Source organism: Nelumbo lutea, chromosome 5 (assembly GCF_056320005.1).
Source record: "Nelumbo lutea isolate HS-2025 chromosome 5, American lotus-T2T, whole genome shotgun sequence".
NCBI lineage: Eukaryota > Viridiplantae > Streptophyta > Magnoliopsida > Proteales > Nelumbonaceae > Nelumbo > Nelumbo lutea.
Window position 1 is genome coordinate 85,236,264 of NC_142688.1, and position 27,398 is coordinate 85,263,661.

General features: G+C 39.6%; 1 protein-coding gene across 7 annotated transcripts in view; it reads right to left on the reverse strand.

The window, feature by feature from the left end:
* The window catches only part of LOC148853233 (Tetratricopeptide repeat (TPR)-like superfamily protein), a 69,956-nt gene that overhangs the window by 41,375 nt on the left and 1,183 nt on the right, over positions 1 to 27,398 (reverse strand). For 4 of the 7 annotated variants that reach the window (XR_016099346.1, XR_016099345.1, XM_088945241.1 and 1 more), the window contains exons 2-4: positions 18,352 to 18,503; positions 4,227 to 4,368; positions 3,403 to 3,519 (exon numbers count right to left, since the gene is read on the reverse strand). Coding sequence is in view for 4 of the 7 variants with exons in the window: in XM_088945241.1 (XP_088801367.1) it covers positions 3,403 to 3,519; positions 4,227 to 4,368; positions 18,352 to 18,503 (411 nt within the window). In the remaining 3 variants the exon portion in view is untranslated. The remainder of the gene's footprint in view (positions 1 to 3,402; positions 3,520 to 4,226; positions 4,369 to 18,351; positions 18,504 to 27,398) is intronic. The other 3 variants (XR_016099347.1, XM_088945244.1, XM_088945242.1) reach the window with 1 other exon arrangement.

Here is a 27,398-nt window from a genome sequence, read left to right on the forward strand (position 1 = left end):
ACTTGGAAAAGGCTTATGACTTGGTGGACTAGGAATTCTTGAGGAAAGTTTTGATCAAATTTGGGTTTGGTGGTAGATGGTGCAATTGGATCATGGGTTGTGTCCAGAATTGTCATTATTCAGTGCTAGTGAATGGGACGGTGGTAGATTTCTTTCCAGCCAGTAGGGGTATAAGACAAGGAGACCCTCTCTCTCCTTTCTTGTTCATACTAATTGCGGAGGTCCTTGGGAAATTGATTCACAAAGCAGACTCAAGGGGTCTCATTAGAGGTTGGAGAGTCGGGAGGACGGAAACCCCCCTCACTCACTTACAATTTGCTGATGACACGATTCTATTCTGTGAAGGTGGCAATGTGAGCTTTATCAGGAACTTGAAGTTGGTGATACAATTGTTTGAGCAAATGTCTAATTTGAAGGTGAACTTTGGGAAAAGTTGTGTAGCAGGGGTGAATATAGAGGAGAGAGAGATCAGGGAGAGTGCAGAAGTGTTGGGGTGTGAAGTGTCAAGGTGGTCATTGAATTACTTAGGGTTACCATTAGGTGACAACCCTACGAGGGAGAGCTTTTGGAACCTGGTGGTGGAAAGGTTTGAAAAAAGATTGGTCTCTTGGAAAAGGAATTACCTCTCTCTTGGTGGAAGAGTTACACTGATTAAGGCCACGCTTGCTAATTTACCCATCTACTTCCTGTCTGCGTTCAAAATCCCAGTGAAGGTATCTAACAGGTTGGAGAAGTTGATGAGAGACTTCTTGTGGGAGCCGGGAGAGGAGAAGAGGGATCATAGAGTCAGCTAGGAGGTAGTGTCCAGGAGTAAAATTTGTGGTGATTTGGGGCTCGGAAATGTTAGGAGAAGGAACATGGCTCTTCTAGGGAAGTGGTTGTGGAGGTTCCCCTTGGAGAAGGAGAAGCTATGGGCTAGAATAGTGGCAAGTATACATGGGTTGGAGCACAATGGTTGGGATGTTGGAATCAAAGCTAGGACCACAAGCTTTTCTCCGTGGAAAGCGATTCATGATCTGCTTCTAGTATTCTACCCCAATATCAGGTATGATCTGAATTCCGGTAACTCCATAAAATTCTAGGAACAAACTTGGGTAAGGAATGCCCCTCTAAAGGATCTGTTTCCTTCTTTGTATGCTCTATCTGATCTTAAAAATGAGCTAGTTCTATCCTTCATTACCTCGTCCTCTTCCAATTCAGGGCTTGGGTGGAATTTGGGTCTCAGAAAGGCCTTGAGGGATTCAGACTTTGCAAATATTTCGAGCCTTCTTGAACTTCTTGATAATGTTGTCTTAGACCCCACAAGGGTGGACTCTAGAATTTGGACCCCTACCTCCACTGGCTTCTTTTCTTGTGCTTCCTTTTTCAAAGTCCTAAGCTAGTCCACCAGTCTTGTAACCCCCCTTTCCCTGTTGATGAGGTTTAGTGCAGAGCAATCCCTCCTAGGGTTAGTAGTTTTTGTTGGGAAGCCTATTTGGAAAGATTCAACACTGGTAATCTACTCCAAAAGAAGCGACCCAATACTTGCTTGTCACCCCATTGGTGTGCTCTGTGTAAAGCGGATGGGAAGACTGGTTTTCACCTACTGGTGTCTTGCCATTTTGCGAGGTCAATTTGGGAATGGGTTTTTTCCCTCTTTGGGTGTAGATGGAACCCTCTATCAGATCTGCAGGGCCTTTTTTCCCCTTCTGTTTTTAGGTGGCGTAGGAAAAGGGGAAGGACTATGTGGAGAGGTTTGAGGGCTGCAATATGTTGGACAATGTGGGAAGAAAGAAACTTCAGGATATTCTCAACGGCTGAGAGGGGTGGAAGAACTAAAGGCTATCATTCATTTTAGGGTTGTACAGTGGCTGAAATCTTTGGAACTATTCACAGGTTACACAGTGGATGACATGTTGACGAAGTGGGATGAAATAGCAAAGTGCACACAGATCAAGTCAGTAATGAGTGTGTCTTGGACACCTCCACCTGCTGGGTTCATGAAATTAAATTTTGATGGGAGTAGTTGGACAATCAGGGATTGGGGGTGTCTTTAGGGATGAGAATGGGGTCATTTTTGCCTAGTTCTCAGGCCCAATTGGAGTGGGTGACTCCCTTAGAGCTGAGATCTTTGCAATTATGGAAGGAGTCCAGAAAGCCAAGGAAATGAACATCAGAAAATTCTTAATTGAAGGGGATTCGAAGGTGGTGATAGGGTGGCTGAATGCAGACAGCAATGGTTTATGGAGGTATAGTAATCAGAGGAGGAAATTTGAGTGGCCGGTGCGGGAGATGGAAGTTAAAATGTGCTGGGTCAAAAGATCAGCCAATTCTCTAGCTGATGGTTTAGTTAAACAAGGGGCAGAAAGGGATTCAATGTTTTGGGCTAAGTTGTAATTTTTTGTCTCTACCTATTCTTTTGTTTTCTTGATTGTACTTGGAAGATAAGTGTGTTTGTCTTCCTTATGTAACCTCTTTGGTGAATTAATGAAATTTTTATTGATCAAAAAAAAAAAAAATACAATGGGTGGAGAGATCAGCAAACTCTATGGCTGATGGTCTTGCAAAACAAGGGGTAAACAGGGAAAGTTTGTATTGGGCTCAATTGTAGACTGAATCTGTTTTCTATCTTTTGACTTTCTCCCTGCTGTTAGGAGAGGATGCAGCTCGTGCCTCTCCTAACAGCATTAGTTTTCTATTAATGAAATTTATCTTATCTTATTTATCAAGACAAAAATTAATGAAGTGAGATGATAAGCTAGGGAGATAAGAGCAACCTTTCACATGGGGTCTCTAGATCAGCCAATGGTTTAGTTGACACATTGACAGGACAAGGTATGACCAGAAACCAGCTGTAAAGGGGGACTATCAATCAAGTAAAAGAACTTAGAGGTTAGGCAGCAAGGGCTAGCCCATATGTATTTTGGGGTGCAAGGCACGACTTCCTCTAATACCATATCATCTTTCAATAAAACCTGAAACGTTATCAATAAAAAAAATAAATAAAAAAAAAGGAAAAGGAAAAGGAAAAGGAAGGTGGCTCAGTTGGTGGGGTGGGTTGATCTGAGACACCACCACTTGGCTGAGCCAGGGAAGATGTCAAATCGGATCAAAGTAATAGTTGAGTTTGACTGATACAAAGAGAAATACAAATAAGTTTGTTCCTTTCACATACCAACTCCAAATTGGTATTATCAAGCATTATCTACAAATAAAAAATAATAAACATAAAGCACCAACTATCCTAAAGGTCAGTTTAGAGGATACAGCTATAGCTTTCCATTATATTTTTCAAATGAACTACCAACTGTAAAGATTCTTGTTATAAACTTTCAACCAAAGCTCCATCTATTAATTGCATTTATACATCAGGCATGTATCTAAAAACTTACAAAAATAAGATATGATAATAATGGCACTTACTTTATCAGGTTGAATAAACTCCCAGACCTCATTGCATTTTTCAACAGCTCTCTCAACCAAACTTACATCATCCCATTGCATGAGGTGCACATGCAGAACAGAAGTAGCAAAAAACATCTGGCTCACCATCATAAGATAAAGCATCAGAAATAATAAAACCATACACCATGCAACACAGAAAAGGAGATAACAGAATAAACTCCCAAGTGCCTCCCATATGCATGTGTTTGTAATGAAACCAGTCAGATTCAAAGAATTGACAAAAATGAATGGATCCCCAAAGGAACTCTCTTGGGACATAGATTCATCTGATTGCTTACAAATAATCATAAAAAGAACTCATTTGATTGAACCATTCAAATTATATGCTCTCCTTTGTACTTTCAGAAAATTAAATATGAGAATCTGCACACCACCTAGTGTAGCCCTAAAGGAGATCTCAAGTCTTTGTACCATCAAAGTTCTTTGCTTACAATTTCGCATCTGGTCAAACCAGTTCATCATGATCTGAACCTAGGTTCTTAGAAGTGCAGTGTAAGATGACCTTCTAACAGTGGGGCTCAAGCCACCTCACGTAAATCTTGACTTTCCCAAATACACAGACCCAATTGTTAGGATTAACCAATCAAGTCAAACTTTGACATAAAAAAGTCTACTTGGTAAGAAAATCAACAACAGATTCTAAGTCCCAGGTTTTTGCATCACATAAAGCAGAGAGAGGGTAGATAGCTTTTACTCATGCCTCCCTCTGAATTCAGTATATTAAGAAGATTAAAAGATGGCACACAACTGGCATATAAAATTTTTATTATGCTTCCACAAACCTGAAGCTCTGGATAGGATATTTCAGTGGCGCATATATATCCACGTTCTAAAGCAGAAATTGAACTTCGGTAATCACCTTCAATTATCAGAGCATTTGCAAGCTGTGAATTGAAGTTACAGGTCCACAACTTCACTGCAAACCTTCAAATGAAAACTAGAAAACAATAGTAAGAAATGAAATTGCATAGATGTAGATGATATAATGTACATAAGTTTACATAACTTAAATCCCTCAAAATGGTTGAAAAGTGATTCATAGCTTATATACCCTATGCCTCATAACCTATAAAACAAATATGAACATATGGAAACTCATTCAACTAGATTTGACTGTCAGTAAGGTTTCTCTGTGGAGTTGGCTTTTTCCTCTTTAGGTAAACCTTAGAAACCTTGTTTTGGAATAAGTTTGGCTGAGAGATAAAAACCTGAGCATGAACAGAAAAACTAAACAAATAAAAAATCAATAAATATTAAGGAATTTACAAAAATAAAAACGACTACCAACTATCTTGCTCAAAACATAAAACAAATGGACAAATTTTGATGAAAACTTCAAATCTCAACATTTTGGTCCAGTTTCAGGAGTAACTAAAAACAAAATATATGGAGAATAACTACTACTAGTGGTGCTCACCAAAAACCAAAAAACAAAACCAAACCAATGAAACCGAACTGAAAAATCCGATTAACCGAACCAACAAGTATATGTATTATATAAATATATTTATAATATATAATATTTATAATATAATATATTACATATATTTCTAGTATCTATATTATATAATTATATATTTATTGATAATATACATTACAAGTTAGAAAAAAACTGAAAAACCGAAGAACCGAACAATCAAAAACCAAACCAATCAACAAATTAACCGATTGGTTTTGGTTCAGTTTCGATTTACAGTTTTCCAATTTGAAAGACTTGTTCAGTTTGGAAAAAAGGCCCACAATTTGGTTAACCAAACCCTAAGCACTCCTACATATCAAGTATAAAATTGATGTTAAATAGGAAATCATTTAGTTTTAGATAAAGAGTGTTTTAATAAGAGATAAGATAAGAACAGAATGAAGAATAAAAAGGGAAAATGAAAAAAAAAATGAACAAACAAAAACAACCATTTCTTGAAATTCCAATCTGGATACCCTATGCTTTGCTCAAAACCACCAGAGCCCAATCCAAACTCAATTTTGGGCTTATGTTTAGGCCCACACCCAGCCCTAGCTTCTAATGAACCAAACATAACCCATGATAAGTCTAGGCCATGGTAACCAGGCATGTGCCCAACCTATCTCCCATTTCAATGTGGCTTACTCTACTCCATTGAAAGTTGTTACTAGAACATCCTAGACCCCTCCATCCAATGGATTTATGAATCTGAATTTTAATGGTAGTAGTGAAGGCAATCCTAGACCATCAGGCATGGAAGGTGCTTTTAGAAATGAAGATGGCATAAAGGCTCTTTTCTTCGTCCATATAGGAGAGGATGACTCGTTGAGAGCTCAAATTTTATGCTATGATAGAAGGAATACAGAAAGCCAAGGAGCTAAATATTTCTAAGTAGAGAATTGAAAGGGACTCGAAGCTTGTTATTGGTTGGCTTTGTTAGACGGTGTAATGCCCTCACCTCCAATCAAATTGATATATAGATACATTTATTGTAAATGAATAAAAGTACATTATTGTTTCATATTGATATTGGTATGTTTCTGTGTAATTACCCCTTCAATTGGACATTTATGAGACGCGTGTTAGTTTAGAATGCTCTCAGTCGTTGAATAGACTTGGGGAGTTTATTCTGCCAAGGCTGACACTGGTGTGTTGCCAAAGAAGTTGGGGCAACTTGTCTCAATTGCTAGGGTTAGACCAGAAGTGCATGTAGTGTGTGTTTGCATGAAAAACTAAACTCGGACCATTTTCCAGTCATGCCCTGGCCCTTGGAGATTAATGGGCAAAACTGGAAAGTTACACATAACCCCTAGACTTGATTATAGTACCGCATTAGGTGTTGGATTGAGTTGTCTTTGATATACCAATCAGTGAGATCCATCAAGGGTCAAACCTGGGTATGTTGAGGCAATCTAAGAATTCATTTGAGTGGGTGATCATAGTGATAGCATCAGCCCTTTTGTCGGACAAAGTGAATGATAGGGCTTACACTCTCTCTGATGGAATTCTACCCATGCTATGTTATAAAGTTGCATTTCTCACAAACAAATTGTTAGTGATTTTTATAATGCAAAAATGCCTATTGATATTATATTTGAGGAAGACTGGGAAATGGCAATTTGTATAAGAGAATTTTTAAAACATTTTTATGATGCAACTAATGAATTATCGGGTATTTATTATCCAACTAGTTGTAATTTACTTTATCAATTAATGGTGATTAGTAATTGTTTTGCAAATATAGAAAGAATCCACAACTTAAAAACATTGTTGAAATAATGGAAATTAAATTTAAAAAATATTGGGATAACATTTCTCCTCTTTATTGCTTAGCTAGAATATTAGATCCTAGGATTAGGAAAGATGGTTTAGATATTTTAATTGAAACATGTTGTGAAATATGAATATTGAAATTGGAAAAAAGAAGAAATTAATAGTTTATTATTTGAAATGTATAGTTCATATGAATTTGAAGTAACATGGAATAATAAAAATTCAAAAACTTGTACAACTGCATATTCCACTTTTGAACTTGAGTCCAGTAGTGGAAGAGAAAAACTTTTTTATTTAATAAGTAAGAGGCAAAAATCCACTGCCTCGACAACAAGTTCATTTACTGAACTTAATTTTTATTTACAAGCAATTTTTTCTACTTTAGGTGATTCTTCCTTCACCTCAAAGGGAACAAATAATTTTGATATTTTAGTCTAGTGGAGTGAACATGCAAAAAATTATCCAATTATCGCCGCCATGGCACATGATCTACTAACCCCTCTAGTGCTTACAGTTCCATCGGAGTCTTGTTTTAGTGTAGGTACTAGTGTGTTAGACGACAAGAGAAGTTGTATGAATGATGAAAGTCTAAAGATGTGCATCTGCTTTAAAGATTGGTTGGATGCTAAAGATAGATTACAAGACAAAGGAGGGCATGATACTATACCTAATGTTTTTTTTAATAGATAATGATAATAATAATTTTATTAATTAAAGAACTAAGTATACATCATACAATTCCCCACTAAGAGGAGCGAGGTACAGCCTCCAAACTACATCATAAAGCTTACAATTGAGCCCAAAAGAGTTGATTCCTATGTACTCCTTGTTTAGCTAGGAGGTCTGCCAGCCCATTTGCCGATCTTCTTTCCCATTGAACTGGGACTGAAATATTTGAAGTCCGCCACTTAAATCTTCTCAAAGTCTCCCTGTACGGCCAAGCTCGTCTCTGGTTCCTTTAGCCTTCCAACAACCAATTTGGAATCACTTTCAATCATTAAATGCTCCACTACCAACTCTCTTGCATATTCTGCTCCTTGTAATGCAGCTTGGAGTTTTGCATTTACTGAGTCTCCCCACCCTAGAGGACCAAAAAATAGAGTTACAATCTGACCCTCATCATTTCTAAAGACTCCCCCTATTCTACAAGGCCCCGGGTTGCCCAAACTACTGCCATCAAAATTTAGTTTAATAACGCCTACATCAGGAGACTTCCCATCCACCACCGGCTTGCTTCTGACTGCAGAACTTTTAGCTAGTTGTTCCCAATTTCTCCTTATGTCATCAAAAGTGTAGGAGGAGAACAGATCCAAGGATTTTACCCAACTTATAGCCCTACATAAGATACTTTCTAACACACAAGTTTGATCCCTCTCCTTGCCATTAAAGATTCTAGCATTTCGTTCCTCCCACATAGTCCACACCAAAGCAACTCTCACACACCTCCACAAAACTCTTCTTCTTTTCTTTGGCCACCTGAAAGTTGTAGGATCAAAAAGATTGCAAATCTGCACCGGTTTTGTCCACCTACACCCAAAAAGATCAAAAAGCTTTTCCCAAAGGCCTACAACAAAAGGGCAAGTGTTTAGTAAATGGTAGCAACTTTCCTCGTTTGCTTTGAAAAATGTGCACCAATTAAGAGAGATACAAAGACTAGGTCTTCTTTTTTGCAAAACATTCAAAGTGTTGATTTTCTCAAGGGAGACTTTCCAACAAAGGGCTCCAACTTTAGGAGGGACAGGTTTGGACCAAACTTCCTTGCTATGAAAAGGTTGAGGCAATGGAGAGGAGCACAAGGAAGCAAAGAAGGAAACACAAGAAAATGATCCCAAAGGTAAAGGCTTCCAAATACGAGAATCTATAGAAGGAGGGTCCAAGCGAACGAAATCAATAGTTTTAAGGAGCAAAGCAACCAAGTCAAGCTCAGAATCTCTCAAGCCTCTTCTAAAGCCCAAAATCCAATTTATGCCAAAAGAAAAGGAAGAGGATACGAACCTTTGAATTGGCTCGCTTTTAAAACACGAGATGGAATACAAGGAGGGAAAGAGGTCCTTGAGGGCACAGTCACCAATCCAAACATCCTCCCAAAACAAAACCCTGTCTCCAGTACTAGCATCATACCTTATCAAGTTTAGGAAAATGGGAAGAATACTATGAATAGCCTTCCATGGGGATTTCAGTGTAGCACGCCGAGATACACTAGCATTCCATCCGTTGTCTACCGCACCATGCACGCTCCTTACCACTTTATGCCAAAGCCTGTCCCTTTCTAGAGGCCACCTCCATAGCCATTTACCTAGTAATGCTGTATTTTTCTTCTTTAGATTGCCTAATCCCAAACCCCCCTACTCCTTCCTCCTACAAACTATTTCCCACCTAACCACATGATCCTTCCTCCCTTCCCCTGAATCCCACAAGAAATCCCTCATGACTTTCTCTACCTTCAAAATCACCTTTTGTGGCATTCTAAAGACAGAAAGAAGGTAAGTTGGCAAGTTCGCAAGAGTAGCTCTAATTAAAGTGATCCGACCCCCGAGGGAAATGTAGTTTCTCTTCCAAACTACCAGCTTCTTTGTGCATTTTTCTATGATCGAATTCCAAAATCTTCCTTCTCTTGGATTATCTCCTAGAGGCATACCTAAGTACTTCAAGGGCCAGCTAGATTGTAAGGCAACCTATGGACTTTGCTACCTCAACCAACTCCTCCATCTCCAAATTTACCCCCACTACAACTCTTTTCAAAATTGACCTTCATCTTCGACACACATTCAAACAACTTTATTACTCCTTTCAAGTTTCTAGCCTTTGAGGGATCTCCGGACTCACAAAAAATGATTGTATCATCCACAAATTGCAAGTATGACACCACAATACCCTCTCTTGCTACCCTCCATCCTCTAAACATATCCAACCCATCAGCTCTCGAAATGAGCCTACTAAACACATCGGCTACCAAGGTGAGAAGGAAAGGAGAAAAAGGATCCCCTTGTCTCAACCCTCTAGAATCTAGAAAGATGCCTCTAACCACTTCGTTAACTAAAAGTGAAAAATGGAAAGTTTTTAAACAAGCCTCAATCCAGCCACACCATTTCTCTCCAAACCCAAAATTCCTCAGGGATTCCAATAGAAAAGACCATTCGACCATGTCAGACACTTTCTCTAAGTCCAGTTTACATACAAAACCTTTCTTCCCCCTTCTCTTGAAGTCCTCCACACATTCATTTGCCATCAAGATTTGATCTATGATCTGTCTTCCTTGAATAAAGGCCCCTTGTGATTGGATTATTAAAGTTGGCAGGGCTGATTTTAACCTTAACGACAACACTTTGGCCAAAATTTTATAAATGCTAGTCACTAGACTGATGGGTCTAAAGTCTTTCGGTTGATCAACCTCTCCCTTTTTAGGGATCAAAGCCAGGAAGGTGGAGTTGATTCCTGGACTTATGAAGTAAGTCTCCGCAAACTCCTCAAATACTGCCAACAAATCTAACTTGATGATATCCCAACAATCCTGAAAGAAAGCCATAGTGAAACCATCAGGTCCAGGAGCTTTAGATCTATCCATTGAAAAACAACTCCCTTTATTTTTTCCAATTCAAAATCCTTTTCCAACTGATTTACCACCTCTAAGTCCAATCTAGGCCACTCTAAGCCTTACATCCCCCTGTCTTTTGTAAATTGCCCTGAAATGATTCGTGAAAACATTAGCAATCTCCTCTTGATCATCCACAACTTCGCCATTGATCTCTAACTTTTCCACGAAGTTTTTTCTCCTTCTTCCATTAGCAATTGCATGGAAATTTTAGTATTACCATCCCCTACTTTAATCCATTGATGTCTTGATTTTTGTCTCCAACACATCTCTTCCCTTAGCACTATCTCTTCCAACTCCTTTAGATTCCATCTTAAGGCCCTTTCTTCTTCTGAGAGAGAGTTGTGTCCTTTTTCATCCAAAAGTTCAATCTGGGAAATAACACTTAATTTCTTTTCCTCCACTCTCCCGAAATGCTCCATCTTCCACTCTTTAATTTTACCATTTAGCCTTTGAATTTTCCTGTGAAATTTGACACCCCTCCCAAGGGTACCCACCACTTCTAACACTTAATTTCCTGTGAAATTTTCCTGTGAAATAACACTTAATTTCCTGTGAAATTTAACCACATATTTTCAAACCTAAAGGGTTTAGGCCCACTCAAGAAATTCCTAGTTCCAATGCTTACCGGCCAATGATCTGAAGTGACTCTTGGCAGAGCCCTAACTGACAGAACTAATCAATGTTCTCCCCAATCAGAACTAAAGATGAACCCATCTAGCTTAGAGCATCTTGAGTTAGATTGTAGGTTGGACCAAGTGAAGACAGCTTGTTGGAGGGGGATTTCTAACAAGCCACACTCATTAATAAACTCATTGAATCTCCTCATGCTAATTTTGATCGCTTGATTTGGGTTATTGGTCTCATTTGTAAACCTAATCACATTAAAATCCCCACCCAAACACCACAGACCCCTTATATCATAGAGCTCTTCCCACATTTCGCTTCTCTCTCCATATCTATTCGAGCCATAGACTTTCATCATCACCGAAGTAAACTCTTCTCCCACACCCTTAAATTTCAAAGAAATCGTAAACCGACCTATTAGCTCTTCCATAGGCTCCACCACCTCTTTCCTCCACAAAGTCACAATACCTCCTGAAGCCCCGCATGACGGCAGAAAAGACCACCCTACACCTCTAAAGCACCACACACTTTTTACCCATTTCCTATCCCAAACTGCCACTTTTGTTTCTTGAAGCAAGACTATATTCGAGTTTTCTTTTCTAATCAAATCCTTTATTACCCTCCTTTTCCTAGCATTGCCCAACCCTCTAACATTCCAACTCAGAATCTTCATTGGCTTACTTAAATTTCCACCCTAGACACCACCCTCCCTTACTTGGCTCCTTTCCTTCTTTCCCCCTAGCACTGAACTCTAAGTTTGCTGCAACATCTGATTTTAATCTTTCTACCTCCAAAAGCTTCCTCTTTCTTGGACGATCTTTTTCCTTCTTCCCCTTCTTTTTGGAATACGATATAATACTCACTACTTCTTTCAATTTCAAGCCCATCTCTTCAGCCACTTGATTCATCGATTGCTTCCCCATTCCCTCACCCTCATTCCTTTCATTCCCTTTCTTTGGCTAGCCTCCTGTAGATTCAAGTCTTCCTCAGTGTAACCATCTTCTACCTCTCTCCCAGTCAGCTCCTCAAAGGAATGACAGACTAAATCCTAGATTTTATCACCTTGTGCCTTTCATTCAGCCTCCATACACCCTCCATTAAACCCTTCTTCCTTATCTCTAACCGGAACCTGCTGAATTGTGGCAGACATTGGAAGGGACTGGATGAAATCTATTGCACTCATAGAAGACTCATTAGTATTTTTAAAATCAAAGACTAAACATACCTGGAGAGGAGGGTTTTGTTGAAGGACAACCAATAGAAAGTTTTTGTCTTGGGACTAGACCTACAAAAACCGGTTTCCAAAGGTTTGGTGTTAGACTGAGGTTGAAAGGGCGGTTGAACTTAAGAGGTTGACGCCCCCTTACTGGTTACACCCCTGCTAAGAACAATTAGAAACCAAAACTGCACCACCCTACACCTGTTGAGACCTCAAGATAGCTTCCAGATCCCCCAGGCATTGTCCAGTACCCAGGCTGGTTGGCATCTCTTCTTCCCTACCCACCTCCAAGTCGGCTTCAGAGGAGATTATAACAGTCTCACCGTCTTCTTTTTTGCCTTCGTCCTCCTCCAAGAAAAGTCGTTCTATGCCAAAACTTTCATCCCCTTGAAACCCAAGGGATTTCTCTGGCTGAACACTCCCAATACTTGAAGTTTCAGATTCGTCAAACTCATAATCATCCTCACCGAGTTCCAAAAAAGCGTCCTCCTCCGCTACACCCCCTGTTAAACCGTCTCTTTTGTTTCTTGGATTACGTCTTCCCGGCAAGCCCAGCTCCGGTGCTGACACAGGTCTCCACTGCAACGAGCTGAGACTCCCAGGACCTCCCCTCCCTGCATCCCTTCAAATTGGAGAAGATGATGGACAAAAGTTAGTGTCCATCATCAGTCCCTTTAGATGACCCACGTGGTAGTGGTCACATGACTTCAAATTAAATGGGCTGACTGGGTCGGACCCAAACGCACCTTTAAGGGCCTATTGAGAATCAGCTTTTGATGTAACTCAGCCCACCCCAACTGCCCTCTTATGGGCTGCAATAAAACTCTTTTTAGGCCCATTAGAACAACTCTCCCTACGGCTAAGACAAGTTCCCTCCCTATTTGTGCCCACGTGGCCCTCTTCTCTTACCACCTTACCCCCTTGCTTTTTTAAATAAAGTTTCACTCCTTTCTCTCCACCTTGACTAGAACCCCTCTTATTTGGTGAAACCTGTCAAGTAGCCTTCTCCCTACCTCCTCTTTCTGTCAAAACCTGAGCATAGGACCTGTAGCTCACCTCCTTTTCCTCTTCTCCTAATGGCTCTTTCCCCTTGGTTGCTGGTAACTTTCCTTTTGAGATATCCTTTCCCAAGAATACCATTTTAGTGTAAATGTCAACCAGATTCGAATACACCAATCCCTTACTTCCACATAGCCTCTCTTCTTCAACCTTCTCATCCTTCTTCCTTCTCCCCTCACTCCACAAGTCAATTTCAATGGCTGTAACCAGCCAGGCTACATAGAGCACTCCATCAACCATCAGTTTTACTGAATGAGGGATATCTTCCAGATGCACATTACTCAAGCAAATTGCAGCTGAATGGAGGTCTTCCACAAAGGAACCTTCCAATCTTGCCTTACACAGAGCAGCTATAGAATCAAACACCTGAGGTCCAAAGATGAAACAGTAGACCCAATATCCGAACTATTACTTTGTCCCTTGCATGCAGATCCTTAGAGTTTGAATGAGGGGTCCATTTTGTGATAGATACACAAGCTGAGTTCAATTTACAACTCAAAGCACAGAGTTGTAACTCCTCTCCCACTTGTTCTTGAGCTCATTGCAAACTATTCTGCAATCTTTTGCTGCTTTACCCAGAATTTGTATACCTGCAACCTCTTCCTGAAGCTCTTGTTTCCTAGCTCCAACTCCATTCCCTACCTGTAAATGCTCTTCCTTCTCAGAGCTGCTACCTTCTCCAAATCCCTCTCGGGTAAAGAAGTCCTTCAAAACATTTGACACTTCTTTCCATCCAACCACCAACTTTCCTTCAGGAAAACAAACGATTTGTTTTTTTTCCTTCCCCAAAAAACTGCAGCAAAGCCATAAACCTTCCTCTAGAGTTCTTTCTCCTCTCTGCTACAAATCTCCTACCATTAACCTCTTTTGGTTCTTTGCACTCTAATTTTCCACTTACCTGAACTGCTTTCTCCAAGAATGTCCAGAAAAAAACTACAGCTTCTTTCCCGACCAGTAATACCATGGCCTTGTTTAGTTCTCTGATTTTCAAAGCTTTCTTCCCTTTCACCCTAAAGCTTTCAAAAGGAAACTGCTTAGCCTCAACCTTCAAGGTCCTTCGCCAGCTTGTTGCTATGGTAAACTCTCCTTCCTCCATACCACTCCCTAACATTTCCAGACTATTTCACTTACCCAGATATGGTATTCTTCATTGGATTGAATGTTGATGTGAAAATCAAAATATCACCCTTTGCTTGTTCTATAGCCTTCTGTTCACTGAGAACACAACCTAATGTTTCACCTGAAGAAAATGATCAAAGTCAAGAACAATAAGAGAAAATGATGAAGTCAATATCTTTTGTATACTCAATAGTTGTATAGCATTTTTTCAAATTATTGTAAATTTTGTTTTAATTTAATTTAATTTATTTGATTTTTTTAATAACGTAACTTTTTATTTTCAATTTGTAACTATATTGTATTTTTATATTTTATTAATTTATTCCATTTTCCAACTTTCATATTTCATTCATCTAACCATTGTATGCTTTGTATCATTCAAAATTAAATGAAATAAAATTCCTATTTTTCTTCCAATTTGTTATTCACTTTGAGTCTTTATCTCTTTGACTTCTTATTTGGTTAAGTATTTTTTTCATTTCTTTGTTAGATTTCTTATTTTTCAATTAGTTCCCAAAGGAAAGTTAAATATTTTAGTTTTACTTAGCAAAGAAATAAATAAAAAAATCAAAAATGTCAAAAAAACATAAAAAAAAAAACAATCTGGCCCGATTCGGCCCACGCCCAAGGCCTAGCCTGTGGCCTAGCCTAGCATATAGCCTATAGCCCGCCTGGCCCATGGGCCAAACACGGCCCGTTTTACACTTTTAGTTATGTGCTTGTTCAAACCATCAGAGACAAATTTGAGCCTAAGGCACACAAGTGTGCATTCTTAGGATATGCCTCCACACAAAAGGGATATTGTTGTTTTGATTCGGTTCATGGCACCCGCTTTGTCTCCAGGGATGTCACATTTGCTAAGTCTATTCCTTTCTTTGGTACTTCTCCTAAGGGGGAGCATTCTAAGGAGCCGTTTGCTATGTCCCGGGCTATTCCACTTCCAGTTCCTATTGAGTCTTCTATGGAGTCATCTACTTCTGTTACACCACCCACTATGTCCCCTTCACGTGTTCCTACCCCTCCTCCTCCTACTAATCCTCCCACGTTTCCTTCACATCCTATTTATCAAAGGTGGTACCAAAGACAAAGACTCAGGTATGGGCAAGTTGTTTCCACTCCTTCCACAAAGCCTCATGCACCTCCCATCACTACTAAGGTCACAGGCCAGCCTTCCTCTAACCCATCTACTACATTTCCAAACCTTGACCTTCATATTGCCCTTCGCAAAGGCAAGCAAAAGTGTATAGCACATTGTATCTCCAAACACCCGTCCTACAGCCTTCTTTCCCCAACCTATTATTCTTTCCTTGCCTCCATTTCTACACATGTTATTCTCAAGTCCGTACTAGAAGCCTTATCCAAACCAGAATGGAGGGATGTTATGATGACTAAACTAATTGCTTTGCATAAGAACCATACCTAGGATATTGTGGACCTGCCTGAGGGTAAGGAACCAGTTGGTTATAAATGGGTGTTTACTATCAAGTATCATTCTGATGGTACTGTTGAGAGGTTTAATGCTCGATTGGTTGCTAAAGGCTATACTCAGATGTATGGTATTGATTACCTTGAGACCTTTGCTCCTATGGCTAAAATGACCTCAGTTCGAATTTTGTTATCTCTAGATGCTACCTTTGATTGACCCCTTCATCAATTTGATGTTAAAAATGCCTTTTTGAATGGAGACCTACATGAAGAGGTCTATATATGTCTTTACCTCCAGGAGTGTATGGAAAGGAAATGCAAGGGAAGAAGTGTAAATTGAAAAAGTCCCTTTATGGTCTCAAACAATCTCCTAGAGCTTGGTTTGAGAGATGCAGAGTTGCCCTTGTTTCTTTTGATTACACACAAATTCAGTCTGATCATACTTTATTTGTAAAGAGAAGTAATTCCTTGGTCACCTTTTTTATTGTTTATGTTGATGACATTATGGTTACTGGTAATGACACCAAGGAAGTGGTTAAGCTCAAAAGGTTTCTTAACACTGAGTTTGAGATCAAAGATTTGGGGGATCTCAGATATTTCTTGGGAATTGAAGTTGCTAGATCTAAGTATGGTACCTTCATTTCTCAACACAAGTATGTCCTTGATCTTCTTGTAGAGACTGGCAAACTTGGTGCTGGCCTCCACCCCTATAGGCTTAAACCACAAGCTTTCTGCTACTAATGGTGAATTGTTTTCTGATAGGAGAGTGCTCCAGAGACTGTTTGGGAAGTTGCTATATCTTTGTATGACTCGGCCAAATATTTCCAATATAGTGGGTGTCATTAGTCAATTTATGCATTCTCCTAGAGATACAGATTTAGTAATTGCAAAAAGAATTCTATATTACTTGAAACGCAGTCCAAACATGGACACGTGAAGTTGGAAGAATACATTGATGCTGACTGGGCCGGATGTATTGATGATAGGTAATCCACCTCAGGATACTATGCTTTGATAGCGGGGAACATTGTCTCATGGAGGAGTAAGAAACTCTCTATAGTAGCTAGATCTTCAGTTGAAGCAAAGTACAGGGCAATGGCACATGGGAGTGACAGAATGATTGTGGTTGAGATCACTTTTGGGAGAATTGGGTACTGATTATGAAAAGCCAATGATGCTCTATTGTGACAATCAAGCGGCTATCAACATTGCACATAATCCCATCCAGCATGATAGAACTAAGCACATAATGGTCGGCAGACACTTTATACGGGAAAGAGTTGCTTCAGGGGAAGTTTGCTTGCCATTCATTACTTAAGAAGAGCAGTTGGCTGATGTCTTGACCAAGGGTGTTCCAAAAGGAAAAATAACTCACTATATAAGCAAGTTGGGCATGACTGACATCTATGCTCAACTTGAGGGGGAGTGTAGACAGACTCGGCCAAAAGGACCCTAGTACTTGTTTATGTTTTAAGTAGCATCATGTTTACATTTTATGTGTTAATGGGCCTTTTTCATCATGGGCTTGTTAACTTGTTTTGTGTTTCTTTTAAGTTATTTGAGTGCTGACCGCCCATTTAAGGGCTAAGATGTAATTAGTCATAGTTAAGTGAGTTTAATAAAAGATTAAGAAAGAGAGGAGTAAACCATTGAATTCTCTTCTCCTTTTTCTTCTTCTTCTTCTCCATCTCCTTCTTCCTTCTGCTGTAATCACCTCTTTTTCTTTTTCTTTTTATTGTTGTAATCAAGTTTAATTATCAGATTTGAAGGACATCTAAAGAAGATATTTTTGTTTTGATAATTGAAAAGTAACTTCATTACCAAAATGTAAGCAAAGTTACAGCATCCCAAAGAGAGGCACGAGGTGCGACCTCTCTCGAAAGTAAAAGTGTAAGAAACCACAGTACACTATAATCAAACTAGAGATAGATATATGCCCAACTAAGACTGAGTAGGAACAGAAAAACTTCCAAATTGGAGATAGAAAAGCAAGAGACAAGCAATGAACCTCTGAGAGAAAAAAGCCTTTAGGGACACATGACTACCCCAAATAAATCCAACCTCAATAGATTCCGTAACCCCTCTAGTAAGAGCAAGTAGAAAGATGATGAGAGAGAAATTTTTCCTACTAGTTCTTCCTTCTACATTAACTCATCAGACTGATCAGGTAATAAAGGAGCATCCTCCAAGTTCTCAAGAAGGCACACGTGACCTCCCTCCTTAGAAGTGCTCTATGAAAAACATAGCTCCAAATGTTCAACCCGCCATGGAAATAAAAAAAAAGAGAAATTAGAAATGACTGCTTTCATAAGCACTTTTAATTGTATATTAAAAACACAGAATTACTATCTTAAGCACTAAATATAGTGATCTTGGAATATCCAAAAAAATGGAAACTTTCAAAAGTTATGACTTTGAACTGTATATCAAAATAGAACATTTATTCATATAAGAAAAAAATAAAATCTAAAAAACAATGTCATCAATATACAACTTACATTAGCACTGTACAATAGTATACAAAGGTTACAGGAGGACAGAAAAAGTAGAAGGATGAGTACATTATGAGCACCACTTTTACTATGAATTCGACTAAGCACAAAAATCAATAAGTGGCATAATAGAATTGCATACCCATCTCCAGAAGATGCTGCAAGTTCTAGACCCTTGTTTAAGATCTGTTTCTGTGGAGGGATAGCACCCACAAGATGATAGCACTGGCTCAGCAAGCTATATGCTCTACACTTCAGTTCAAAACATGAAGGAATGGACTTCAAAAGTAATTGCTGTCCAAATATAAATGTTCTGTTAGAACAAATGAAATTATGCAACAAGGTATATGCCATATACTTTAGAAAAAAGCATGACAGAACTACAAATAGCAACTTCTGTACTAGTATTTTCCATTGGTAACTGTTATGATTCGGCCAATCTTAGAATTCTATCTGTCTGAGATCGGTTAGGTAGAAATAGGTAGAAAGGTGGAAGAAAGAGATAAAGAGAGAAGGGGAAATTCTGGTTCAACACAACAATATTTAAGTTAGGAGCACTGGTCCCAACACAACATTACAGATCAACAACATTAATCTAGGTCTAAAGACAGAAATACCCCTACGCAAACACTCCCCCTCAAGCTGGTGAGTATATATCATATACTCCCAGCTTGTTACATATGTAGTCCACTCTTCCCCGACTCAAGCCTTTTGTAAATAAGTCAGCCCACTGATTTCCTATATTAACATGTGTAGTGTCTAGTTCTCCATTCAGCACCTTCTCCCTTACAAAGTGACAGTCAACTTCAATATGCTTGGTTCTTTCATGGAACACCGGATTAGAGGAAATATGAACTGCAGCCTGATTATCACAATAGAGCTTCATTGGAGTGTTGATGTTGTACCCTACTTCCTATAGAAGGTTCCTTAGCCACACTAATTCAAGGGCGGTGTGCGCCATAGCCCTATATTTTGCTTCTGCACTGCTTCTTGCCACAACCGTCTGCTTCTTACTTTTCCATGTCACCAGGTTACCTCCAGGAAAGTGCAATAGCCTGTAGTAGACCGCCTATGAGACATAGAACCGGCCCAGTCAGCATCAGAATACCCTTCTATTTCAAGTTTTCCGCCACTCTTGTATATCAGACCGCGACCCGGAGCCCCTTTTAGATACTTCACAATTCTCAGAACTGCATTCCAATGAGGAATCAGAGGTTTTTGCATGAACTGGCTTACCACACTAACCGCAAATGAGATGTCTGGTCTAGTAATGGTTAGGTAGTTCAGTTTGCCCACAAGTCGGCGGTATCTGACAAGGTCTTCAAACACTTCACCCATATCACTGCTTAGCTTGGTATTTGTGTCCATGGGTGTTTCAGCTGGTTTGGCACCCAACAAGCCTGTTTCTTCTAGCAAATCAAGCACATTTTCTCTGGCACAGGTTAATACCATACTTGGATCTTGCTACCTCTATCCCCAATAAGTATTTCAGCTTACCAAGATCCTTTGTCTGAAAATGATCCTGCAGATAAGTCTTCAGCTTGTCAATACCCATGTTATCATTTCCAGTAATAACAATATCATCTACGTACACCACCAATAGTATTTTTCCTCCCAGAGAGTCATGACTAAATACAGAATGGTTAACTTTGCACTGTTTCATACCAAACTTCTTTACCACCTCGCTGAACCTACCAAACCATGCTCGAGGAGACTGTTTAAGTCCATATATAGCTTTCCTTAGTCTGCACACCTTACCATCCTCCCCCTGAGCAACAAACCCTGGAGGTTGCTCCATGTAGACCTCCTCGAATAAGTCACCATGCAAAAAGGCATTATTGATATCAAGCTGATATAGTGGCCACTCATACATGGTTGCAAGAGAGATCACAACATAAACTGACCCTATCTTAGCAACCGATGAGAAGGTCTCTGTGTAGCCAATACCATAGGTTTGGGAGTACCCTTTTGCAACCAATCGCACTTTCAAGCGTTCAACACTACCATCAGGCAGATACTTAACCGTATAAACCCATTTACAACCAACAGCTTGCTTCCCAGGAGGAAGAGCAGTGACGTCCCAAGTATGATTATGATGAAGGGCAGAGAGTTCTTCTTCCATGGCTCGGCACCACCCTGGAGAGGCAAGGGCTTCCTGAACATCCTTAGGGACAACAACTGATGATAACAAGGTGACAAACTGGCGATGGGAAGCGAAAAGGTGAGTAAGTGAAACATAATTAGAAAAAGGATGAAGGGTGCAAGTGCGTTTACCTTTCCGCAAAGCAATGGGGAGGTCAAGCTCAGATGTTGAATGTCGGTCTGGTGCCGGATCCGTCGACGGAGATGTAGCCAGAGGAGTAATAGCTAGTACGTGTGGGCGATGTGTATACACATGACGGATAGGTGGGCGTTCAATAGGTGGTGGCACCGGAGGCAAGGGTTTGGTCACTACTGGAACCAAGGGAAGAGGGTCGACAACGGGGAGTGGAAGAGGAGGAGGTGATGAGGAGGAAGAAGCATCACCAAACCACAAAAAGAACGGAGTAGACTCAAAGAATGCGACATCAGCACACACAAAGGACCGTCGATAACTAGGATGGTAACACCTATACCCTTTCTGGGTCCGAGAATAGCCAAGGAAGATGCACTTAAGAGAACGGGCATCGAACTTGTCATTCCCGAGACCCTGATTATGGACGAAGCAGGCACACCCAAATATCCTCGGCGTAAGAGGAAACGAAGACAAAGCAGGAAACAAGACATGAAACGGAGAATGACCACCAATGATGAACGTGGGCATCCAATTAATCAGAAAGCACAAGGTAAGCACTGCATCACTCCAAAAGGGTTTGGGAACATGCATGTGATGCATGAGGGATCTTGTTGTTTCCAGGAGATGGCGATTCTTTCTCTCAGCCACCCCGTTTTATTGTGGGGTGTAGGTACATGAGGTCTGATGTATAATGTCATGTTGGTCCAGGTATTCCTGAAATGATGAGGATAAATATTCGCGGTCATTATCAGAACGAAAAACTTTGATGTGGGTACCAAATTGGTTACGAATCTCAGCATAAAATTTCTGAAAAACGGTAAACAATTCACTTCTTTCTTTCATTAGATAGAGCCACGTCATCCTTGAAAAATCATCTACAAAAATGACAAAATATTTGTATCCATTATATGACATCACTTTATAAGGACCCCAAACATCTGAATGAATTAAAGAAAAAGGACTCAACACACGGTTATCAACCCTAGAACTAAAGGGAATACGATGGTGTTTCCCAAACTGACACGACTCACAATCCAAAACAGAGAGCTGACTCAAGGACAGAACCAAAGACTTCAAGACTTTTAGCGACGGATGACCAAATCGGCAGTGCCACTGGAGAGGAGAAAGGGATGACTGGAGAGCTATTGAAGTTCTACCACCACCACCATCAAGATAATACAGTCCGCCAGCTTCATGCCCTCCACCAATCTTCATCCCCGTCTTGAGATCCTGAAAAACACACATAGAAGGATAAAAGGTAATGGAGCAATTAAGTGATTTGGTCAGCTTACTGACAGACATAAGATTAAAAGGCAATTTAGGAACATACAATACTGAGGAGAGGGATACAAGATCTAGGTCAACATTACCAACACCACAAATTAAGGATGTGGAACCATTAGCAAGGGTGACAGATTGTGATGTTGAGCAATGAGATAAGGAAAAAAACACACCTAGAGTTCTAGTCATGTGATCGGAGGCTCCAGAGCCAATGATCCAGGGATTGGGTGTGGATGCCAGACAAGCCATACCTGAGTGAGCGAAAGTCGTCGTGTTCTGTTGTGATTGGATAAACCTCTCATATTCATCACGGGGAACACTCACCGTCTCCTTCACGGGACCATCTGTGGGTGTAGGAGGTATCTGATCAGATGAATGATTCTCCTGTCTAAAGCTGGAGCTTGAGTCACCGGTCGCAGCATGATTGACCCAGGTTAAGGGTGGATCATGTAGATCACAACAATAGTTAATGGTATGTCCATCCATACCACAATGAGTGCACTTCCTCGGGCCTGAGCCACGTCCTCTACCACGGCCTCCCCTTGAATATCTGCCCCAGTACGACCACCACCGCGATTATAAGTAGGCCCACCATTGTCACTTCGGCCATACACAGAACCACTACCACCACCACAGCCTGACTGAGCTCCCCTAGCTCCACCTCTAGTACCACGGCCTCTCGATACAGCTAAGGCAGATCCATCTGAGATATTAGAGTTCTCAGTAGATCCAATAAAAATCCTCCGGAGTCGAGCAAATACCTCTTCTAAGGAGGGAAGAGCTGATCCTCCTAATATCTGAGCCCGTACTGGTTCATATTCAGACTTCAGTCCCACCAATAATCTAGTCACATCAAGTTGTTTTCTCTATTGCTGCTGAATCTTGACATCAGAAGTGAGAGGGTGATAGACATTCAACTCATTACGTATGTTTCTCATGTTGGCATAGTACTCTTCAAGACTCTGATTGCCCTGATGCAGGTTAAAGTACTCTTGATACAACTGATACACTCTGGTTGTATTGTCCTGACCCGAATACAATTTCTTCACATGGTCCCACACATCTTTGGCAGTGTCAAGAAACGTGAAGTTTACACTAATCCTGGGTTCCATACTATTCCACAACCATGTGATGATCTGAGCATCCTCTTGCTCTCGGTCTTCATACTCGTGAGAGTCAACGGAGGGTTTCTCCTCTCTTATGTGTTTTACGTTCTTCTTTGCCTTCAGAAAGACTTCGACGGATTTAGCCCAAGGCACATAATTCTCTCCATTTAGTTTAATGGAGGTCATCTGAACATTCAGGTAGTCTATAGGCACCATCACACTAGATTTACAATCATTGTTATCTCCCATTGTGTTATCACCGATTCTGCACACTTGCTGAATTCTATTACCACTGAATTCTGCACACTGCACACAACTATATCACACTTGTCACACTGGTTTCAGCACTTGTTGTTGCTGAAAAGTGTGCTCTTTACACCACAAACCCTACTCCTACGACTACCTGAAATCTCACCACTATATGATTATAACTCTTCCTTCGAAATACACAAAAACCAGCATAAACCCTAGCACATTACTGTCTAAAACCCTAGCATATGGTCTGAAACACACTTCCTATTTGATCCATAACAGATATCATACACTAAGATCTCTTACCTTATCACTGAAGTAACAACAACACGAGTAGGAAATCAGTCCACACACGACAGCCACTGCACCACACAGATCAGCCCTCTATTCTTCATCGATTAGGGGAGGGCAATCTTAGAAACCACAGCAATCGACCACACACGACCTGACTAGAGGCATAGAAACCTCCAAGGGAAGAGGGCGATCACTCCTTTTCATCCCTTTCCCTTATCTCCAGTCGAATGCAGAAAAAAAAAAAAAGGAGAAACCCTATATAGGGTGCGAAGAGAATAAAAATCTAGGCAGACAGAAATATAGGCTGATTCAATCAGCTCTGATACCATGTTATGATTCGGCCTGCCTTAGAATTCTATATGTCTGAGATCGGTTAGGTAGAAAGAGGTAGAAAGGTGGAAGAAAGAGAGAAAGAGAGAAAGAGAGAAAGGGAAATTCTGGTTCGAACTGGAAGTCTCAACATAACCTTCTCCCAGTCGGCCAAACAAAACTTATATTATTAAAACTGATTGAAAAGACATATATGCCCTTATTTAAGTTAGGAGCACTGGTTCCAACACAACATTACAGATCAGCAACATTAATCTAGGTATAAAGACAGAAATACCCCTACGCTAACAGTAACAATATCAGAAAATGATTATTAATAATAACCTTAAAGATGTTTCTGCCGCTAGTGTGAGAATGCACAAATGGAATAAAATTTTCTGTAGGTACGAAATTTGACCACAAGAAACCCTAAACAATTAAAATATTTCAAAAAATAAAATAAAAGAAGCATGCACAGAACTAAAAAAATACCTATGAAAGTTGACTAAATTTTCAAAGAAGAATAGCAACAGCAAACAACTTAAAGAATCTAGTGATGGATAGAGGAAGGTACCAGAATGCACCCACTGTTGTCGCCTTAAGCAGGAATTGTTTCAGGGGAAGGGTGGAGAGAAGCGATACGCTGCCTCGGAGGGAAATGCTTGCAGAAAACAGGGAGGTTCTAGACAATTGTAAGACAAGAGATGGGAATGTTGGGAAACAACTGAAATGACCACAAGTGGCGGCTGAATTGAAGGGCTTCAGGCCAATTAGTTTAATTAGCATAGTCTACAAACTTGTGGCCAAGCTGTAAGCCACAAGGATTAGGAGAGTCACAGGGAAGGTAATTTCAAAGACCCAAGGGCGTTTTGATTGCCAATGAGCTGATTGGTTCTAGATTAAGAAGTGGGGAAGGTGTGTTACTCAAGGCTGATTTGGTGAAGGCCAATGACCATGTTAATTGGTCTTTTCTTGATTATATTCTAAAACGAATTAATTTTGGGTCAAAATGGTGATCGTGGTGGGCTTCTCTAGGATTATCAATGGTAGTGCACATGATAGATTTTTCAACTCAAGAGGAATAAGACAAGGGGATCCACTTTCCCTCCTTTTTATTTGCATGATGGAGGCTTTACGTAAAATGGTTCGAAAAACAGCAAAAAGAGGCTTGTTAGAAGATTTGAAAACTGATGATAGGACTATCCATTTGTTAAAATTGGCAGACAACACACTTTCTTCTGTAAGGCTGACAGGGAGCAAGTGTTAAATTTAAGCTATATCTTGAAATGGTTTGAGGTGGTTTTAGGTTTAAAAATTAACCTATACAAAAGTGAACTTTATGCAAAGGGGTGAACATTGATATGTTGGCTGAATCAATTGGTTGTAAAGTTGGGAAACTATCAACAAGATATTTAGGCCCGCCACTGGGGGAGAAATGTGTTTCCAAATCTATCTGGGATCCTGTAATCAAAAGGGTGGAGACAAGATCAGCTGGATGGAAGAGTAAATGCCTCTCAAAAGGCAGCATAGTCACCTTGATAAAAAAAAAAATAAAAATAAAACTAAGTGTTTTGAGCTCTCTTCCAACTTATGTCTGTCCCTTTTCCCTATACCTTCCAATGTAGCCAAGAGACTAAAAGATTGTTGAGGGATTTTTTATGGGAGGAGTGGGAAAATGACAAAAAAAAAAAAAAAAAACACCTAGTAAACTGGAACAGAATTTGTAGCCCGAAATGGGGGGAGGGGGGGTTGGGTATAAGAAGCTTGAAGTTATTCAAGAAAGCACTTTGGAGACATAATGAAGATTTGGACCAATATCTTATTATTTACAATACGATTCACAACTTGAACCATGAATCCCAAGGGATTTGATTTGAATCTTATGTTTGAATCCTTTTTTGCAAAAATCCTATGATTTGGTTCATAAATATTACAATTTATGGGATTCTTACAATTCAAATCAATTCATTTAAGAATTAGTTCTATACTTTGTCGCTTTGTTTTATTTATACTTAGTATTTTAGATTTGTCAAGGGTGACTTGTTTTAAAGGCCTTACTAGATATTGATTTATTTACATTATGTAGGACCACAAATATTGAGTTTATTTTCAATTATATGTAGGATAAAGAGCCACTGAATGTAGGTTATTTTACTTTCAAACCAAACTTGATTATATCATCTTAGACTCCTATTATATAAGTGGTAAATTGTATATTTTAGGTACATATATAGTAGCTATGGATTAAAAATAGGGTAGAATTACTTTTCTATATATATTTAGCCTCATATTTATATTTAATTGTTTGAAAAATATGCCAAAAAAGTAGAATCACTTTTCTGTTGATCACCTGCGTATTCAGTGCACAGTCTCTTCCAAAATCTGGGAGCATTTCCTCAAAGCAAATTGTATTAGTTGGATTATTCCTTGCTCAGTTATAGATATATTTGGTGTTGGAAGCTGCCAGGTCTGAACAAGAAAGGGAAATATGGTTGGAAGACCATTCCTGCAGCTGTCCTTGGAACTATTTGGGCAGAAACAAATAACCGAGTCTTCTGTAACAAAGAAAAAAGTGTGGATGAGTTAATTTGAAGTTCTGTGAGTGGATTGATGTCTTGGGCCACAGTAGTTAAAGAGTTTAAGGAAACTAAGTTCTGTGAGTGGATTGATGAGTTAATTTGAAGTTCTGTGAGTGGAATGAAGTTCTATTAGCGCAAGCACAGATGAAAGCAATGAAAGAAGTTGGAGATGGAGCAAGGATGGCATGTTTTCTGTCGGAACTTTTTATGAGTGGCTCGCCGTATTTGAGGAAACCAATTTTCCTTGAGCTAGGATATGGCATACTGGAGCTCCCACAAAGGTTGCTTTTTATTTTGATTGGCTGTTAACAAATTCCTGACTGCTGATAACTTATTCTAGCAAGGTTGCCATGTAGATGATACAAACTGTGTTTGTTGTAAAGAAGAGATGGAAACAGTAACTTATACAATTTTGCATTGTTCTTTTATCAAAAGATTGTGGACTAGGTTGTTTGACCTTTTTTAAGGTACAGTGGTGTTTTCCTGAAACCATGGAGGATGCTGTTAGAAGCTGGTATTTATTTAGCTTGAGTAAGAAAGGAAAAGTGGTTTGGAGAATCATGCCTTTAGTGCTGATTTGGACTGTCTGGGAGGAAAGAAATGGAAGAGTTAATGAAAGGAAACAAAAAGAGGGAAGAAGACATTTTAAAAGCTCTATGGGGAAGATTGCACTCTTGAGTGGCAGCTCACAGATTGTTCAGGAACACTCCATATAATCATTTTTGTTCACGATACTCTTTTTGTAAAGTAATTCTTATTGATATTAAAGCATTGGGATGCACAGCTCCTAGTTGTGTTTAGTTGTAATGGCTGTTTTTGTTTCTTGATTTTAATACAATACCTCACACTTTCTTAAAGAAATGGTACATAACAACCAAATTTGACAAAATAAATGAATACGCAGCAACCATTTTTTTGTAAAAGAAACATGGCCCACAACTCACATTACCGAAAAATAGCATAACCCAAAACAGCTGAACTGGAAATTGGACAACAATAATTTTTTCATCTCACTTGACAAGTAAAAGTTGGTTGCATAAGTGGGATTCATATGGGGTCATAAAGAGTATAAGCTTTAAATCACACATTAACT